Raw genomic sequence first — 13348 nt, 5'->3', positions numbered from 1 at the left:
CCCAGAGCCGGATTCAAACCGCGACCTGTATGGCATGGGAGTCGGGCGCTCTAACAAGAAGGCAAAAGGCCAATGCCCAGTTGCATGAAAATCCTTAAGTGAGAGTTTCCCTAAGGGAGAAAAAAATCCCTGAGGGAAGGGATTTTTTTTAAGAGCGTTGCAACAAACGTCTTAACGGTCACCCTTACCCAAGTGTTTAGTAAGGAATAATTGACGACGGCCATTGAATTATAAGAAAAGAATGCACACCCTCGCGGAGTGCCGTTACACCGTGGGTGTGCATTATTTTCAAATAATTCAAAGGACCGGAGTCAATTATTCCTCTTATACCTCGGTTACCACAAACATTGATCTGGTGCCTATTTTTAAGACATCTGACAAGTAAGTTGTGCGGTAATCAGAAATTAATGCATACCCACGGAACATTTCTCAGCCAATCAGAATACAGCATTTTACAGACCCGTGGTATAATACTAAGTATTTTATGGTAATCTCTGTCAAAACACGACAATGGAGAAGCGGTTGCTATAGTTACAAAACTTCACGGCGTAAACAAATCAACGCACGCAACAGATGGCGGATTTCTGTACAATGAAACGTCGCAAAAAAACACACTGTAAAGTACAGCATATATAAAGCCTCAAAATAATTTTTTGAAAAACACTTTGGATTGAGTAATGATCAAACTGCTATTCTCCTAATAAATGTGCATAACTTTCTCTAAGGGATTATTTCGATCGTTCGAAATGCACGTTGGTACTTCCTTTTCTTAAATAACCATAAAATCAGCCATTGTAGGTTACGCGTCGGTTTTCATTTATACTTTTGTGTTGTCGTCCGCGTAGACGTGCAAGCACAAATGCAGACTGCTGGTAGGCAGTATCCACGCGTGTTACCACAATAGCAGCACGACCCTCAATTAAGAAGCAGCTTTGCAAGTTTACCCACAAATGAAGAAGAAACAGCAACTTGTTGTGTATGTTTTGAGATGACCAGCAGTGATGGACATAAATAAACAGCGACTAATGTTGCAGTTTGAGTTAAATCACTCCTCAACTTGGTCCATCTTTGTTCTCACACAAACAGAAATAGCTATGACGCAGTTTTTTAACTGACGGGAGGGGTTATAGTGGACCGATAACATCTCTATCGGTCCGCGTAATACTGACGCGCTGTTAAAAATTTGGTGAGGAGCATGTAAGGCTATGCAGAGGCTACGAATAACCTACGGGGTAGACCTTACACAAATTTAAATTGGACTTCAAAGCCGAAGTATAAGTCTATTTTTTAGGTATACACTTGGGTCCACGTACAATGCGCACAACGCAATTTTCGTCATCAGAAGAAAACACGTGTACTGTAAACACCACCGGATTTTTGAAACCCTGCATAGATTGTACGTGTAGGTCGCGCATGCGCATACAGGACAATGTAGTATGTAGCCCAGATGTGTTGCATTTTGTCACAAAGTGCATGCATCGAACGACTGCGTACACGTACGAGTCAAATAAACTGTGCTGTGGTTCGACTGTGGACGTACGTTTGCGCACATGTGAAAAAATTACTATACTCCGGGCTTTACCGAACAGCTTTCACACACTAGCTGGACTCCATTACACATGCATCCCACCAACAACTAGCAACAGCAGAATGACGCAATGCCTAATTTCAATAGAAGCTTGGCTACTTCCGGCGACATGAGCGACAAACACCATTGGAGACCGGAAGTGGGCGTGTCCAGCTATGTGGCAAAGTTGAGAAAAGTTCCACTTTATGCAAATGATAAGCGACTTTAGGGAGCAACTACCAATGGGGGTAAAACTACCACATTAAAAGACAGGGCGCCAAACACAGTGGCAGTTTGCACGTTGCTTAACACCCATAAAACAGTATTTTATGGGGTAATTAAATGCAAGCCACATTTGTGTTAACAAGAAAACTTTTAGGCATCAAACAGCAGATGAGCTTCATCAAAAGACACATCAGTCACGACAGATGTTTTTAAGGCGGCGTTTTTTTTCACATTATCATACTTAAAATTCAACTGCATTTTGCATGAGTGTCACATTGTCATACTTAAAATTCAACTATGTCATTTGACAAAGTTCTTAAGAAGTTACTAGCTAACTGGCAAGTAACATAACATTTTATTTACCCTCATAGCCAATTTATGCTTAGATCTTGCCCACACTGTGTTGATTCTATGATAGGTAGATACAGAGATAGACAGATAGAAAAAAAAAAATGTGACTATTGAAAACATCTCATATACTTATATTGAACATATCAAGTTATTGACGTTTCAAGTTATTGATATTTTTTATCCTCAATCCCTCACCCATACCTGTGGACATCATTATATTCAAAGCAAAACTGGGTCCTGTTTAATATTTAATACAACTTCAAATATTATTTTGATGTTTCCCTATATTTGCATTGGCATTTAAAAATAAATTGCCGCTCGCAGGTATAGTGAAATCTGCACACACACACACACACAATTACACACAAGCATACAGCATAAAGACATAGAGGAGACCCACACCCACACATAGGGCAGTGAGCCGCATTCAGTACGTCTGGCAGCCCGACACATGCTTTACAAGCTTTTTATAATACACAGCACATACACACACACAAAAGATTGAGATATCAGCTGGGGTGCGACTGGAGGTGGGTGACCACACTGGGTGAAAAGCAGCATGGTAGAGTGAGCTCTGACACGCAAGGCTGGGCTTTACCCAAAAGCACCCACCTGTTAAATCTCCCTTTCTGCAGAGAGCAGAACTCCCTCTGGATTTGATATCGTGGAGAAGATGTTACTTAGCTTTACTGCAGGTGAGGCTTTAGGCTTGTGCATAACAGACAGTAATGCATTTAAGGGCAAACCTGAGTCACTAGTGGTCACTGTGGTCTCTAAAGCACTTAATGATGTTCAGTGAATTGTTTAACGATACAGCAACACATCGAAAAAAACGTGTAGGTAAAGGTAAAACCATATACTTACAGTTCTCTCCAGTCCATTATCTCAGTTCAGAGGTCACACCAATAAAGGGGTGAGAAAAGCAGATTTTTAACTCATTCATTCCAAATCCCGGTAACGGCACTCTGCGGCTTCCAGCACGTGTGAGAGCGAGGCGGGGCTGGTGTGGAGGGTGGGAATGGGTGGGTAGCAGAGGGCTAAAGGTGTCTTTTGGAGGCTGGGATGATGTGATTCCCGTCACTGTCATCAGGGGTCCATTCATGCAAATTCCAAGCGGAAGTGGAAACGGGTGCAAGGATATTAAAGGTAAGTGGATGACAAGCAGGTGTCAGAAGCACTCGTGACATCCCCGAAAAGTTTTCTGCTGTGCGTCTGTGTGCGCAGCTCTCCCGCACCGAAACATTTTCTGCTCCGTTATCCTTCCCCAGAGTCACCTGAAAAGAAGTTGACCTGCAATCCCGGAAATCACCTGTCGGACTCTGGAACGACTTCAAACGGACCGCTCTCCTCCGATCAACTTTTGATCCATCTTTCCACTTCTCTTTCAAGACATCGCACACTTTACCTCTGCATTGAGGATGGGCGGGGGCACGTCTTTCCTCTCCGCTGCTCCGCTTTCCCTCTGTTCTTCGTATTTCACTCTGCCACTAGCAGAGGGATGTCAGATCTTCCAATGAAGGCTGTGGAAAAAGCAAATCCCTTGGGAGGAGGAAAAAGAGTCAATTCCTGTTTCTGCTGTTGCTGGGAAACCCTGGCAGAAGTCCAACGGTCCCCTCTCTATCCTCAGCCACGTCTCTTTCTCTCTCAATCTGGTGAGTCGCTCTCACCTTCTCTCTCTCGCTCTGATGCACTCACTCTCTCTCTCCTCAGCCCGGCCCCTTTGCATACTCCTCCCAAACACTGTGTCAGTACACAGCTGCTGTGCAAAGTGCCACTGATAGGCAGCGTGCTCCACACGCTTGCCTGTGTGCGCGCACACACACACACACTGTGTTTCAATCACACCAACACACTTCACTGACGTGCAAAGCATGCACTTTCACACACTGAAATCACATGGCATTAATACTTCATGAGTGCATCGGAGCCCACTTTTTCATTCTGCCGGACTTCAAAGAGACTGAGTAAGTGTGCGTGTGTGCGTGTGCGTGTTCACGAAACAAGGAAACACAGTCGTATGCTTATAACTACTGCCTTCCTGCCTGTCTGTTTACATATACGTTCGATTTATTTCCTTATCATTAGCAAACAACAATAAACGACCAAACCGTTAAGATGAACTTACAGATAACACGGGACACTGTAAGAATAGACTGACAAATTAACGAGGATGGGGGCGTGTGATTAGCAGAATACAAATAAGGGCCCTTTAGATGGATGGAGGGATTATTACAGAGGGATGGATGGCAGCACTGATGGATAAATCAATAGACGGAGATAAAACAAACAATGCTTGCATGTGAGCTGAAGGAACAGGTGAGGTGCAAGATGTTAATGAGGACATTAGCCCTCGAGCAAAGCTGCAGACCTCCACTGCTTCCACTAATAGGCAACAATGCAGTTAACTATTAACCATTTAGATTTAGCTTCTTGTTGTTTAGGGAAAGTGGTCATTTAAATGTACTTTTTATGTGTGTGCAAAATATTTCAATTCGTTTGAATTTGTCTTGTTTGTACATTTTATCCAATCTACTTTGACTCTAGTGACGTTGGGTTCGGGGTGGGGCTTTATAATAGCTTTTCTCTAATATTCAGACATTTGTAGGACTTACATTGTATAAATTCAGTTACAAATTCTTGTAAGATCAGGCTTGTGAGTGTTTTAGAGGATAAATTGGTGTAAGAGATTAAATGAAAGAAGAAAGATGTTCTGTTGTTGCAGAAAGTATGACATATAGCTTTGCAGTACCGTTGGCTGACTCAGTCCGATAGCTTTGTTCAATACTAGGCACATGCTCTGAATCACCATTCTCTTAGAAATACGAAATGCAGTCATTGGTCAAGCTGACAGTGCAAGAAGGTCAGATAGGTCTGTGCCCTTACAGATGGATGAGAGTCTGATTTAGTTTCTCTCCAAACTTCAAAAAAAACATATTCCAAATATTCTTCCTAAGAGATTTTGAAATGCTATGAAATGTAGCTTTAATTTCATTCATATCAATAAGTGAAGCAACAAAGGTGGTTTAAACAAAAGGTTGCCCACAGAAGATATGTCAATGCATGTCAGATACCAAGAGTCATCCTTCCATCCCTATGGTCATTAGCAGGGACAGCCTTTAGGTTACTGAAAAACAATTTGTCACCGACCTCTATAATCACAAAGCAGCTTTAGACTGGGAGCCTATTATATTTGCTGTATTCTCCTTATTCTGTATTCTTTGGTTTCTTTGGATCTGTCAACCATCAGAAAAATGGCTAATCCATAGACGTAGATGAACTACCTATTCTGTCCAGCTGACCATTGGAAAATAAGTGATGAGAGATCTGTACATGTACTAAGCATTCAGTTTTTGCAGCTGAAATGAAAGAACATTGTTCTCGCTTTGACTTAAAGGGGACATATCACAAGACTTTTTTAAGATGTCAAATAAATCTTTGGTGTCCCCAGAGTACTTATGTGAAGTTCTAACTAAAAATAACGCACGGATAATTTATTATAACATGTTAAAACTGCCACTTTGTAGGTGTGAGCAAAAATGTGCCGTTTTGGGTGTGTCCTTTAACATGCAAATGAGCTGTTCTCTGCACAAAATGGCAGTCCTGTGGTTGGATAGTGCAGATTAAGGGGTGGTATTATCCCCTTCTGACATCACAAGGAGAGCCAATTTCAATTACCTATATTTTCAAATGCTTGTGAAGAATGTTTTACCAAAACTAAGTTACTTGGGCCCCCATTAGAGCACTTTAACTTGGAAAAATTCAGATTTTCATGATATGTCCTCTTTAAGTGCAAAGTATGGTCCATTTTTTATGCGTAAACAAGGGAAAATGCCATTTTCGTCATCAGAAGAGTGTGTGTACTCTATTCACACAACTGGATTTGTACACATACAGTAGGTCACGGACGCGCGTACAGGAGAATGTAGTATGTATCGCCGGGGATGCGTTGCATTTTGTCGCAATGTGCATGTGTTGAACGTCTGCATACACATGTGTACGAGTCAAATAAACTATGCTTTGTGTTCGATTGTGCGCATACGTTCACATACACATAAAAACATCATATACTACGGGCTTTAAACAATGTTGACTCTCTAGATCCTTAAACAGGAATATAATAAATTTTAACATAAATTACATGCTCAACATACTGTACTGTATGTAGTGTAGGTCCAACTTTGGCCTAGTTTAAGAGTATTCTTTGAATTCTGCAATTTGCATGACCCATATAAATCATTTTACTGGAAGTTCTGGACAAGACAAATGAAACGATAAAGCTCCTTTAAAACAGCCCAGTTCTACTTATTAGATATTTTAAAGTACTGTATACAGTATAACAAAATCCAGCACTGAAGCCTATAGATAGAAACAAGTGACAGGGTGTTGTCAGGCTTAGACTTTATCATAAATGCATCTAGCTGTGAAAAATGAAAGGTCTACAAAATGAAACATAAAAAACAATTAAAATGCAGTTCATTGTCATATATACAGTTACCGTGCATAACCACATAACCCCCATACGTAACAATACGTAAGTGCACAAGGGTGTTTTAGAAGCAGTTCTAGATTTGAAAAGAAGAGTCCAAGATTTGTGCCACAGACCATGTGAGTTACATCTTGAGGATGATCATGAAAAACAGCATTATAAATTGGTTTGCATCCCAAAAAATGACGCAATTCACTCATGCAAAATTCCCCTTTGTCCTTATGTCTTGCAGTAAACAAATGCACACTGCTGATGTTTTTATTCAAAATAAAACATTCCCTCAGATAATTGGTACCGTACATCGTTCTGTATTCCCTCAACAGCAACGAGACTGAACACGGCTAATCCGTTATGCCGTTTCTTTCCTTTCGATTTCAGTGAACCTACTGTATTCGAGTTGAGCTTTTAAATTATGAAAACACAGTCTTTCTTCACAGCCACAGCTTGCAGGATCTCTTTTATTTGAACCATATTCTGTCAGTTAGAAACAGCATGAAGCCACTGATTCATACATGAGACTCTATTGAGAGGTTACAATGCCTATGGCTAGAAAAAGATCCGCTTAAAGGCCACTGGGCCTCAATAATTGCTGTGAAATCTAAATGGAGCACCTAAACCGCCATGAAATCACTCAACACCTTCTAGTGCTTTCTGACACCTGCCCGACCTGCTGGGCGGCCATGTTCTCCCTCGCTCAGCTCTTTGTCCAAATATTGTATGGCAGGTGCTTTAAGCTCCTGTCATTATTGACTTCTGTTTTGTACTTTGTGTATTGGGGCCCTGCCCAGAGGGACCCGAGGGCCTTTGTCGTGTAGTGCCAGGGGGCCATTATTACGAATGCTCTCTGAACAGCATGCTAGCATGTTTGAGTTTGTTAGCAACTAGCGTGCACTTGTTCTGATTCAGCCTGGCAGAACGAAGTCTGATTCTGCTGCTGGTGGAGGGCGACAATAAAAAGCTAGGCTGATTCCAATCAAACATTTACATTCAATATCGCTGCCAACAACAAGTTGAGCGGAAACTGTTAAGACTCAGCTGCTTCAAGGACAAAGCAGCTCTACTGATCGAACCCAGTATCTCCCCCTTCATAAAACATACAGGAGAAAGGGGGTCTAGACAGTGGGATAGAGCCACAACCCCCCTTCATTTTCAAAGGAACACTGGCCTACTGGAAAACATCAAATAATATCCTGCCCGGAGACTCAATGATGGGCTCTGTCAATATCTGCCTGCTATTGTTTTAACTGCCTACTGTACCTGGTTTTCTTCCCTCTCATCTCTTAAAAAGGTGGTTGGGGGTTAAAATGAAAAGCAGGTGATCTCTAGTCATCTTATCTAATGTATAATGACACAGGGTGTGAAATGAGAAAGGCAGGAGACACCTCAAAAGCAGGACAAGAGGGCATGAAAGGAGAGTAAGCAGATAAAAAGTAACCAAGGGATAGAGAAAGAGAGTTATAATAATAAAATCAAAAAAGTGAATCAATTTAAAAAGAAAAAATATTTCAGAACTCAAACTAGTTGGGTTGAACCACATTTGGGCCCTATAAGAGCATTGTTTAAAGTGCACGGCGCACAGTCTACACAGGCGTGTCCGAATCCACTTTTGCTAATTTAACAACGGGAAAATGGTTTGTGCACCAAGCACAAAGCTTAAAAGGGCTGTTCCTATTCTCGTAATGAGTAATGGGTGTGTTTTGGGCGTAACGTGCCATAAACCAATGATAGTCTCAGCTCTCATCCCCTTTAAAAGCCAGTTGTGTTCACGCCATGCCGATTCCATATTTAGATGAAAAACTAAACGTAGGAAGAAGACCCTCACTTTAAGATTCACACAGTAATTCTGGTAAATTACCATGAATTTACCAGAAAGAATTTACCAGTAAATACAAAAATGTGCTGTTCACACACGCAGTGACATTCCGTCTTTTTACCAGTAAGACATCATTCACACATCAGTATCAAAATACCGGTAAATTCTTTGAGAAAGCGGAAGTACATGTGGCGCGCGGCAAGCTCAGTGTTGTATTTGCAAACAATCCACGTTGTTTATATCCACGGTCCGTATTTTGTTGTTTTCACGTTTGTGGTAAACTCTGACAGTGGTGAAGTTGCTCATGACCAAACAACATTGCATTGCATGAGGCGACGTCAAACCAAAAATGCGCTTTAAACAACAGTACTGTTTGCACTTTAGGCTTCACAGAGGGCGTGCTAAGGATGTCGGCAATTCGTCAAGTAGGTGGTAAGCTGTTTTAAACAACTTTGGTGAAGAGATGTGGACGTAAACTTCAGATGTGCTTGACTTTCAAGCAGCGTGTGTGTGGAAACGTCCGTAAAACAGTGCGGGGGTAAACGTGTCACCTGTATTAAAACGTTATGATTGGCTCGAAGGTGTCAGCGCGGTCTGACGTCGTTCGTTCTAAATGCCGGTAATCCTATATTTTTCGTTCACACATAGCGCTTACCGGTAAATTACTGGTAATCATACAACCTGTCTTGCTGGTAAATTGGGAGCACTGATTTACTGGATAGGTTCTGTTCACACATGATCTGTTAACTGCAATTTACCAGTAAATTACCAGTAAAGACTGTATGTGTGAAAGGGACTATTGAAGAAAAAATAGCAGGCTTTTATTGCTGTACATGGATAGCCTGCATGATCAGTGGAATCTAAAAAAATTACAAATATGCAAGAAAAGGTTTGTACTCTAAAAATACTTTATTTGTAACAAACAAGAGATGAAGAATTTACAAACGTGTGCAGAGCCAAAACGTTTCAGCACTCAGACAGTGCCGTGAGGGTTTTTTAAAAGCATTACTTAAAAAAAGGTTCTCATCTCATCATATCCACAGGTACAAAGTCATCATGTACAATTAATTTGTAAGGTAGCATTTAAAAAAGCATTTAAAAATAGATAAAAAGCAAAACATTTAATTACTGTACTTACCAGGCTACAGGTGAAGCAGCTCTTTACGCCTTTAACATATCGTAATCGCTCCTCATTTATGTTCAAGAGACTCGATAATAATCTTTTACATTTTAATTCTTTAATTTTTCATATTTAAAAATGTTTATGTGCTGCTGCGCATCCATGTGTGATAAGCAAACACACATTGTCATCCCGTTTATAGACGCATATTAATAACGCGCTTTTTAAATAACAAAAACAATATTGCGCCATTGACTTTAGACCAGGTTTTAGTTGGTCAATAGCATAGTCTATTTTAGTTGCCTCAAAATGCAAACACGCTATAACAATGCGACTGAACACACCTCATTTTCAGACCAGAAAGGGGCGCAAAATTGGCGCAAATGCATTTGCTATTTAAAGACACACTATGCAGTTATTTTACCTTAAAGCTCACCTACAGTAACACACGCTGTTTCTGCATGTCTGATGTTAATCTGGAGTACCTATAGAGTAGTATGACATCCTTTATATCTCTGAAGAGTCTTTAGTTTAATCAGATTTATAAAAGAAAGATTAGCTTTACCGAATCTTTCCGATAACGTACGAAAAAATGAAGAAGGAGGAGTAACTACCATGGGAGGAGCGAGTACGAGTCATGCAACACTATACAACACCGTTTTATCTGATGATTCACTACATGTTCGTGTCACTTATATAATATGCATGCGACTATTTCCAACATAAGACAGAAGTCTTACTTACCGCGTGCAACTCGTCATGACCCGGTTGGGAAAATCCACTGCATCAAACACACACGCAAAACTCCGCTGCTACCCCGGATAATTAAGCAATATCGCTCGAGTAGGAGTGTGATATAGCTCTATATCATCACGGCTGTGATTAGGCCAGAGGCACGAGGCCGCAGGCCGAGTGCCGGAGGCAATCACAGCCGTGATGATATAGAGCTATATCACACGACTCCGAGAGCGATATTGCTTTTATACAACAGTTCGACGGCACACGTTTGAAAAACGAAAACTAGAAAACAACAACGGAGTTATTTTAAAAGCCTCTTTGTTTGAGAACTACTTCTTCCGCCACGGATTTGAGGGCGGCCAGAATGACAGGTAAAACTTTCGGCTGCTTTGAAGCTCATAACAACTAAATGGACGGAAAAGCCGTTTCTTTATATTACCGTTTCTTGGTCACAAAGTGTAGTTTTAAGATTAGTTCAGTCGAGAATGTATCTGTATTATATTTAAATCTGCAGTCGATTAGTAAAGATAGCGCCTGTTTGAACGTTTGCTTAGTGAGATTCGGTACGAATGAGAACCAAAGCATGAGCGGACGTCAGTGTTCACTCGCCCCGCTGACCACCGCCCTCTCTGGGCTACATCTCTGAAAGGGATTCCCCGGCTCTCATGTTGGCCTTGTTTGTTTATGATAGTTAAAATGAGATCAAATCAGCAGTATTTGGTGTCATGATCAAACTAGTACTTGTTTTTTATTCATATTTAGTGTCTTTTGTGTTTGTTATTGTTTTGGCGCGAGGTTAAAGTTAATAAAACTATACTTGTGTAACGTTACTATTGCTTTCTCATTTATTCTTAACGCGATACGAGCACTCGATTATTATTATTAAACTTAGTTCTTGTCAGTACTATATAAAACAGTTTTTTATAAGTGTCAGAGAGATGTTTTTGCATGCTGTTTATAAATATACCAGTGGCGATATCTCATAACATGTTTTAATAGTCACGTCACGATACAGTAAATTATCAATGTCCACATTTAAAAGCTGCGGGGCTTACCTGCAGTTCCACGGTGTTTTCGCGTTCTGATAAAAGATATAGCTCCAGAAAAAAACGAGTGTTTATATTCCTCTTTCCAAGTGTTAATCGTCCACACGATGTGACAAGACATTTCTCCCATTAACTTTAACGTAACATACAAGAGCGCTGATCTTTGAAGGAATAATAACTTCCGATTGGGGATTCACAGACTGATTTATGAGCTAGTAAACTAATGAGACGCACGGAGAGTGATTCAAACAGCGCGTCTGTGTTTTTCCATTCAGAGATGAGCCTGCTTAGGACCTCCATTCACTAGGTGGCGGAATAATACGAAAGGTGAAGCGGTTACAGTGCCGTTATCAGTACAATATCGTATAGCTCTTAGCCAATCAGATTCGAGAACCAGAAAGAACTGTTGTATAATAAACTATATCCATTGTTTCCATAAGGCTGGATGTCTTCTCCTTACATCCAAAAACACACTTCTTCTTTCGTGCCATTGCTGACTTTTGAAATTATACAAAGCTGAGTGGCGTGATAAGCTGTTAGCAGCTCTAAGGTCTCCCGCTGATTGACGGGTGGGCGGGGTTTTCCGGGAGAAGTTTTCCGGTGGAAGCCCATATAAAGAAGTGATACGTATCGAAAACCCCTGAAACATCAGTTAGAACTGTAATCGAAAAAAACTTGCCGAAACTTGTACGAACCCTGGCGAAGTGCGCTCGGCACAGAAATACTCTGTAACACGTCCAACTGCTGTTTTGATACTTTGCCTACGTTTAGCATGAGGAAACAACTCTATAACTGTGTTAATAAGTCAGAATGCTTGAAATACCATTAAACCCCCCCTTTAATATAACAGCTTCAAAGTTATTTTGGTGGTAAACAAAGTCATAGTAGGGCAAATCATCCTCCTGTTGAAGCTCAGGGAGGACACCGCTAGAAAAACCAGCAATGTAAGCTTGAGAGAACCGCCCCTGACAAATCTCGCGAGAATCACGACTTGCTTTACGGCAATGACGTCACACACGTTAGGCTTGTTCGACTTTGTGCGGTGCCGCTAGAACTCACAGATGGATGACGTCAAAGTGCCGCGAGAGTGAGACGAAATTGCACTTCGTATGATTTCTCTGATCATTCTCGTTGTACTTTGACGTCATCCAGCTGTCGGTTCTTGCAGCGCCGCATGAATTCGAACAAGCCTATAAACAACAACTGCACGCTCAAATTTGAGACGTGATGCTCAACGATGAAAAAGTTAAGAAGCGCGTTCGGAAGAGATTAGGAAAAGAGAATCTGACCGGGTTAGGATCCAGACAAGAGTACCACTCGGTCAGGCTTTTACTCATTGGCGTGAGCTTAAAGACAGCACTGGATGCAACAGGGATGCTGATCTGGCGATCTTGTTGATAGGCTAGTAAGTAAATCTCTTATTTGTAAACTTGTTTGCGGTCTATGTTGTATGTTGTTGCGCTTGCTTGTAGTATGTCATGTGATTATCATGACAACAGTTGTCAATATCTCACATAATTATCAGGACATAAATAAGCCTGTTTTAGGATATAAATAAGACTGTTTACTTGTGATTTAGCTGCAATAATGTAAAAACGTTATAAGCCAGCAAACGCGGTAGGCTTCTTTATTATTATAGGCCTACTCTACACTTGGAATAAACTTCTTATTATCCTATTACCATCATCAGTAATTTATTAGACTATGCAGTAGCCTAATATTTGTGTGAAATTGTGACACATTCCCCTCTAGGGGTCGCTGTTTGACAAAAACGGAAAATGCATAGAGTGCCTTTAAACAAATGGCGCTAAACGTGAAAATGATAATTGCGCCGGGTGTATGATAAGGCCCATTATGTTACAGCCCTGAGCTTAAGACTAAACAGACATAGTACAGTAGTATATTTAAGGGCAAAAATGTGGGTACTTTTTAAACCTGATTCAACATAATTTCCATTTTACAAGAAAGTGCCAATTAAATTACTGACATTTATACAGAGGCG

General features: G+C 40.9%; 1 protein-coding gene across 3 annotated transcripts in view; it reads right to left on the bottom strand.

The window, feature by feature from the left end:
• kif26aa (kinesin family member 26Aa) overlaps positions 1-13348 on the bottom strand; it is a 98526-nt gene that overhangs the window by 33491 nt on the left and 51687 nt on the right. Inside the window, exon 1 of one of the 3 annotated variants that reach the window (XM_055186350.2) lies at positions 3008-3816. The exons of the other annotated variants lie outside the window; for them this stretch is intronic. Coding sequence (XP_055042325.2) covers positions 3008-3024 — 17 coding nt within the window. The 5' untranslated portion in view covers positions 3025-3816. Of the gene's footprint in view, positions 1-3007; positions 3817-13348 lie in introns of those variants that run through there. 3 annotated transcript variants of the gene reach the window in all.

This window comes from Misgurnus anguillicaudatus, chromosome 18, assembly GCF_027580225.2.
Source record: "Misgurnus anguillicaudatus chromosome 18, ASM2758022v2, whole genome shotgun sequence".
NCBI lineage: Eukaryota > Metazoa > Chordata > Actinopteri > Cypriniformes > Cobitidae > Misgurnus > Misgurnus anguillicaudatus.
The sequence above is the reverse complement of the archived record's forward strand: the minus strand, read 5'-3'. Positions and strand labels throughout refer to the sequence as shown.